Raw genomic sequence first — 7,274 nt, 5'->3', positions numbered from 1 at the left:
GCGAAGCAAAGCCCAGGAAGAGCCGCTGCTCCCGCTCCTCCCGGGCTGGGCTGCTCTTCCCCGTCAGCCGCGTGGAACGGCAGCTGCGCAGCGGCCGCTTTGCGGAGCGCGTTGGAGCCCAGGCCCCCGTCTTCCTGGCTGCGGTGCTGCAGTGGGTGACGCGCCAGGCCATGGACGTGGCCGGCAGGGCTTCCAAGAGGAGCAAGCAGCAGTGCATTTCTCCATCGCACTTGCAGACGGCCGTGCGGGAGAGCTCCGCGCTCAAGCGGCTCCTACGAGGCGGCGTGCACTGGCGCCGCGGCGGGACTGTCCCCCGCAGCCAGCGCGTGGGCTCACCCTCCAGAAAGAGGACGACCACCAGTAAGAAGAGACGCCCCAAGCACAGGGCTGCGCCTGCCCGTGCCTTTCCTGCTGTGAAGTGAGAAGGGAGCAGAAGCTCTTGCCCCACACCACCCGGGCAAGGCACGCGCTGCTACACGGGCAAGGCACTGTGCTCTACAGGTGCAATAAAAGCTTTTGCAGTGCCATGCGGGACGCGGGGCCTTTTGTGCTGCGTGTTGGCCTGGCGTCTCCTGGCTGGACAAGGGCACACAGCTGGATGAGGGGGGAGGCTGTAGAGCAGCCCTGGCTGAGCAGGAGGGCAGGAACCTGCCTGGAGGGCAAGTGGCCCTGACGGGCAGCTCCTGCCTCCAGCTCAGGTTTGCATGTGGTCTGACAGTAGTTTAGGGGGGAAGCAGGGATCACTGTCCCCCAGACTGTAAGGGAGGGTGAGGGGGAATGTTTCTGGAAGAGCAGAGCGTCCTGGAGCTTTCTCTTGCGCCGACCCAAGGGGGAGTACGGGAGAGACAGCCAGTGCCCCACAGTCCAGCTGCGTTTGCCCTTCCTGGGTGGGGAGGGCACGAAAGCTCTTGAGCTCATCGCAGCCCGAACCCCAACTCCCACAGCTGTCTGCCCATGCAGAGCCCGACGGCCCGTGTTTTCCACACCTTGCTTTGCACGGCTGTCTGAGAGCACGCAGGTTCTGGATCCAACCTGAGCAGTCTGCTCACCTTTCTGCCCAGCTGGAGACAGGCCCTCCTCTGGGATCTTCCCATGGGGCATCTACCCACTCGGGACCCTGGGAAGGCAGCAAAAGTGCTTTCTGGCCGTGACCGGTATTCAATGTCCCCCACTTTTCCTCTTGATTTCCACACTGCAAGATGGTCTGCTGGATGTGAAGTATGTATCCTACAGGTCTCGGCAGAAGTCAGTTTCCCCTGGATCTCCATGGGACGAGAGGGAAGAGAAAGGAAGAGCACATGTGTCACAGGGAAGTGTGTTGTCTGGTTTCCATAGGAAAATGCATTCCAACGAAAACTGTTAAAAAAAAGTGACCCAGCTCGTTGCAGGATTTCACAGAAAGTCAGGACATGACACGCTTTGGCTCAAGGAATGGTTAAAACACACTCTTCTTTCAATCTTGTCCTACCCATACATTCCAGAGGTGGTTTCCAGTGGAGACAAGGGGAGAGACACATCCGTCCCTCACTGTCTTTAAGCTTGTTTCAGGCACAACAAGTACCATACCAACACATCCCTAAGACACCGGGGAAATTGTCTCTGTGGCACCACCAGCTTCTTGTTGCTGATGTAAATGCTGCTACTATGGGGAATTTATAAAAGAAGCAGGTATTCCTGACTGAAAATAATCAGTGCTGCAGATGCAACAAAGTCACCTGCTGCAATACTAGGAGATATAAAAAATTTACTCAAAAAAAGGGTCAATTAAAGGATAAAAAAGGCACTCCACACCTGGACATCTGAAAACAAGCCAAGGATAACCAGTGCTTTTGCTCTCTCCTTCCCTGGTCTTGAGGTGTGCGGCACAAGATAACCTGGCATGAGAAAGGCCTGCGGAATAATGTATCCTGAAGTTTGATCCTCAAGTCTGAGGTGTCTTAAACAACTGCACTACAACTTGTCTTTAAAAAAGGAATTTTCAAATTTTTCAAGGGCGAGGATCTCTCTGGCCACTTCTTTCCAACAAGGGTTTTCTTTCTCGTTTTCTTTACAACCATATTCTGCACTTGATTAATGGCAAGGTATGTTTTCTAGCTATGGGGCAAGACTGGAGTGGAGGAGGGGAGAACAGAAGCTGACTGTGAAACATTCAAAGTCCAGGCCTTGCCACTGCCTACAGCCTCTCTGCTAATGGCCCCGTTGGCGGAGTGACTTCCAGTCCTCTCTGCAAGTTTGTCCTTGTCCTTCATAACATGAGAAGAACCGTGCTCTTTCTCCAGCATGGGGGTGATTGCAGGAAGTAGGCGACTCCGTGGGGCACTGCCAGGGAAACCTTAGCAGTGGGACTGGCCAGCAAACAGGGGAGGTGAGTGCGGACAAGCTTGGGCAGAGCAGAGGCACTCAGACGGGGCACCTTCAGACCGGCTGTAAATGGCATCAGGCATTTTCAGAGCCTTCCAGGCACATGAATGGAGAGAAAACAGATGCAAAGGAAGGAAGGAAATGAATGCTGAGAGGGAAGAGGGTCAGCAGTGGCACATGGCTGGTCATTCAATGTTTTAGACAGAAGAGGATCCTGGATCCTATAGTGAGAATGATCATGGCCAACATGGGAAAGTGGGAGAGGACAAAGTCCCATATCTGCTGGGACAGGGCACAGGAAGAGCCAGAGTTAGTGGCCAGGAAGAGCCCTCTTGGTTACGCCTTTCATGCATCAAGAGAAGAAATGGGGCAGTTTTGATCTTTCCAAAGGCAGGTGGGAGTCACAGCAAAAACTTGGAGCCTTCTTCCCCCACCACATCTGCCATGCCTGCATCCCCATGCCAGCAGCAGCCGTGCCCAGAGACCTTCAGGCTGTGGCAGAAGGGCAGAGCTGCAGACCAAATGTTACTGGTTACTCATGGCCAAGGAAGGCAGAGAAGCAGAGCTCGTCATCTGTCCTTGTCTTCGAGGAGGAACTGCCTGTTGTTGTGTTGGCTTTGCTCACAGCCCCGGGAGCTTCACCAAGCATTGCCTGGGGGCCCTGCATGGCCAGTCCCTAACACTGTCACCAACAGACGTGTAACTGTTTTGCAAAACAAGAAGCCTTAACTTTTAACAACCCCCACTGTGGCCTGTCTCGCAGCACAACAGCAGCACTGGGAATCACCCGTGCCACTTGCAGCAGCCCCGTCAGACTTGTTATCGTTCAAAGGCTGACACCTTAATGACGCCCCGTGCGGCGCCTCACTGGGCACCATGGGACCCTCTCCTGAGCCGTTTGGGCAGGCACAGCCTCGGCCCGCAGGCTCCAAGTTCTGACCGGGGCCGTGACTTACCCCAAGTTCTGAGTGGGGTGATGAGGCCTATGTGCTCGGCTCAGGCTCTGGCAGCGCATCGCCTGCACGGCAGGCCAGGCACCACCACCCGCTGCTGTAGCGTTTGTTGTCCGATCGGTGTCAGATAAAAGCTGGGATTTCACCCGTTACCTAGCTCAGATGCAGTTCCCTTGCCAGCCATTTCCTCATGCGTTCTTCCATCCACTCCTCCATCAACTGCTGTTCCCTGGAAGTTCCACTTTCTCCTGATCTTCCATTTCCTTTTGCGCTCTTCAGCTGTGCTTCCCTTGCCGTCTTATGGATGAAGTGATTCACCCACTATAAAATCCTTCCTCTAACTCCAAACCCCAGAAGCTTTCCCCAAGGACCAAACCAGACAGAGATTGCCGCTGAGAAAACCTCATTTGACCGCAGGCAGGTGAAGATGGGAAAAAGCACTTGGTTGCATAGCATAACAAAAGTTACCTGCCATGTGGATGCTTAGCTGCCCTTGTGGACCTGGCCTTTGTGGAACTGTGAAAGACGAAGCTCCTGCAGTCCTGGCCTGCGATGGCAATCACGCCCTGTGATTTGAAGGAAGGTCTGCAAAGAAAGGCACCCACATCTTGTGCTCTTGGCTTGGGTGAGCCACAGGGAGTCCAGGGGAACATCACAGTGGGGGGAGAACACGCTCACATTCTCTGGCCAAAGGGTGACATGCTGTCAAAGACTTCGGCTCAGGAGGGCTTAAGATCACAGATAATTTGAAAAGCAAAGTGTATTAAAGAGAAGCTTCCTCATAGTGATGCCTGTCACTTATCCCAATGAGTCGGGGCTAGGTTGTGCAGCAGTCTTTAAAAAGGAATGGGCAAAATCTTGAGGGGTCCTTGGAGCAGCTAGTGAAAGTGTGTGCTCTCCGCAAGTTATTCTCATCTCAGCAAGTTATTCTGATGTGGTTTGCAATGTGGTTAGAAAGGAGGTGGTTTCAGCAGGACTGCGATTATGTGTGTGCAGGAAGGGAGAACACAAGATTCAAGCAGCACCATTGTCAGATGGGAAAGAGGTACTTGCATGGGCACCGAGTATCTTGGTGTTCACTTCCATTCTTGCTGAGTGTGACTGGGTTGGAAGGCCTTGGAGGAGACAAGTGGAAGCAAGCTTCGGACATGAGCAGTAGAAGACCCAGCCCCTCGAAAGATGCTGGATCCCCATCATTGAGATACATACTGCTCCCTCATGCTCTGCTCTGGGTGTGCGCAGCCAGGCCGGCCACGAGGTAGGATGATGTTTTGCTGTGTGGAGTAGCTAGGGCAGATGCTTTCCCACAGAGGGCAATCAGAGACAGAGCAGCTCCCTGGCTCGACTTAACAACAGCTTTGTGTCTCTCCCACCAAGACAAAGAGAGCAAATCAAAATAGCAAGAGCAAGTCACAGTCACTCTTGTCCTTTTCTCTGGCTGTGCTTCAGCTTTAGGGAGTCTAGCCTACCACCACAGAGTGGAAGGGTGTGAGAGAGCCAGTCTGTTTCCCTGCGCTCAGAGAACTGGTAAACTCCACATGAACAGGCGTTCCTAACTTCACACCAAGCGTCCACGAGGAGAAGAGTCACAAGCCCAGCTGTGCTCTCCAACAGTCTCAGCTTGAATGCAGCATAAATGGATGTGGAGCTAACTTGGGGTCTGAGGGGAACTCTGTGACATAGGACTGATGAAGCTGCAGGAGCTGTGTTCTTTGAGGAGAGGCCATCACCAGCTGGGCTGAAGGAGACCCATACTAATGACCCTTCTATACTGATAGGCCTTGACAGACAGGACCCAACTCGACCCATGTCTGGGCAACCTGTGGCTCTGGGATCCCACAACATGGGGAAGGGTGAAGGGAAGGAAGTCCTCTCCCCAGGAGCAGCCATGCGGGTTTGGGCTGAAGGGGAGAGGCAAGGGCTGAAGGCAGAGCTGTCGCAGGGCAGGGACGGGGAGCGGAAGGCAGAGGAGAGGAGAGCGCACGGCCTTGTGGCGGATCCTCCCTGGGCCAAGCGCTGGGAAAGCCTCTGCCACGGAAAACGGGAGCGGAGCTGCGAAGCAAAGCTGCTCCCTGAGCTCATCCACTCGGGGCAGGGCCAGTGCAGATGATGTCACAAGCAGAGCGGTGAGGTCACAGAGGAGGTCCTTCCCTATTGGTCCACACCACCCAAGTAGAGCGTGTGCTCCCGCTGCCCAGGACCAAAGAGCCCCAGTCCACGCAGGAGAGAGCCGGAGCCGGAGCCCTGCTTCCGAGGGGCTCGGCCACAGCAGGGTCGGCCGTAGGCAGGGCTTGGCCGGGCCGGCGGGGATGAGCTCAGGCAACCCCAGCCCAGCGACAGGAGCCACCGGACAGGGCCAGCAAGGAGGGCCAGGACAGGCGGGCACAGACAGGCGCGGCGCAGAGACACCGGAGAGAGCTGCGAGTGGCATGTCGGGAGCAGAGGAGGTCTGCACGGTGCCCGAGCAGGAGATGGAGACCGAAGAGACGGGCTCCGGGGGCCCCTCCGAAGGCAGCGAAGCAAAGCCCAGGAAGAGCCGCTGCTCCCGCTCCTCCCGGGCTGGGCTGCTCTTCCCCGTCAGCCGCGTGGAACGGCAGCTGCGCAGCGGCCGCTTTGCGGAGTGCGTTGGAGCCCAGGCCCCCGTCTTCCTGGCTGCGGTGCTGCAGTGGGTGACGCGCCAGGCCATGGACGTGGCCGGCAGGGCTTCCAAGAGGAGCAAGCAGCAGTGCATTTCTCCATCGCACTTGCAGACGGCCGTGCGGGAGAGCTCCGCGCTCAAGCGGCTCCTACGAGGCGGCGTGCACTGGCGCCGCGGCGGGACTGTCCCCCGCAGCCAGCGCGTGGGCTCACCCTCCAGAAAGAGGACGACCACCAGTAAGAAGAGACGCCCCAAGCACAGGGCTGCGCCTGCCCGTGCCTTTCCTGCTGTGAAGTGAGAAGGGAGCAGAAGCTCTTGCCCCACACCACCCGGGCAAGGCACGCCCTGCTACACGGGCAAGGCACTGTGCTCTACAGGTGCAATAAAAGCTTTTGCAGTGCCATGCGGGACGCGGGGCCTTTTGTGCTGCGTGTTGGCCTGGCGTCTCCTGGCTGGACAAGGGCACACAGCTGGATGAGGGGGGAGGCTGTAGAGCAGCCCTGGCTGAGCAGGAGGGCAGGAACCTGCCTGGAGGGCAAGTGGCCCTGACGGGCAGCTCCTGCCTCCAGCTCAGGTTTGCATGTGGTCTGACAGTAGTTTAGGGGGGAAGCAGGGATCACTGTCCCCCAGACTGTAAGGGAGGGTGAGGGGGAATGTTTCTGGAAGAGCAGAGCGTCCTGGAGCTTTCTCTTGCGCCGACCCAAGGGGGAGTACGGGAGAGACAGCCAGTGCCCCACAGTCCAGCTGCGTTTGCCCTTCCTGGGTGGGGAGGGCACGAAAGCTCTTGAGCTCATCGCAGCCCGAACCCCAACTCCCACAGCTGTCTGCCCATGCAGAGCCCGACGGCCCGTGTTTTCCACACCTTGCTTTGCACGGCTGTCTGAGAGCACGCAGGTTCTGGATCCAACCTGAGCAGTCTGCTCACCTTTCTGCCCAGCTGGAGACAGGCCCTCCTCTGGGATCTTCCCATGGGGCATCTACCCACTCGGGACCCTGGGAAGGCAGCAAAAGTGCTTTCTGGCCGTGACCGGTATTCAATGTCCCCCACTTTTCCTCTTGATTTCCACACTGCAAGATGGTCTGCTGGATGTGAAGTATGTATCCTACAGGTCTCGGCAGAAGTCAGTTTCCCCTGGATCTCCATGGGACGAGAGGGAAGAGAAAGGAAGAGCACATGTGTCACAGGGAAGTGTGTTGTCTGGTTTCCATAGGAAAATGCATTCCAACGAAAACTGTTAAAAAAAAGTGACCCAGCTCGTTGCAGGATTTCACAGAAAGTCAGGACATGACACGCTTTGGCTCAAGGAATGGTTAAAACACAC

The 7,274-nt window shown here is 56.4% G+C and overlaps 1 protein-coding gene across 1 annotated transcript; it reads left to right on the top strand.

Annotated features, from left to right (window-relative positions):
- Positions 1-5,623: 5,623 nt before the first annotated feature.
- On the top strand, positions 5,624-6,250 carry LOC142361087 (histone H2A type 1-like). The gene has a single exon (XM_075417833.1). The coding sequence runs from the start codon at positions 5,624-5,626 to the stop codon at positions 6,248-6,250; it is 627 nt and encodes a 208-aa protein (XP_075273948.1).
- The last annotated feature ends 1,024 nt before the right edge of the window (positions 6,251-7,274 follow it).

The sequence above is a fragment of the Opisthocomus hoazin genome, chromosome 1 (assembly GCF_030867145.1).
Source record: "Opisthocomus hoazin isolate bOpiHoa1 chromosome 1, bOpiHoa1.hap1, whole genome shotgun sequence".
In the NCBI taxonomy this organism is placed as follows: Eukaryota; Metazoa; Chordata; class Aves; order Opisthocomiformes; family Opisthocomidae; genus Opisthocomus; species Opisthocomus hoazin.
This window is presented reverse-complemented; position numbering and strand designations above follow the sequence as displayed.

What these genes read in the sequence shown, in the direction of transcription:
- LOC142361087 (XM_075417833.1), top strand. Translation starts at nt 5,624, where the DNA reads ATGAGCTCAGGCAACCCCAGCCCAGCGACAGGAGCCACCGGACAGGGC.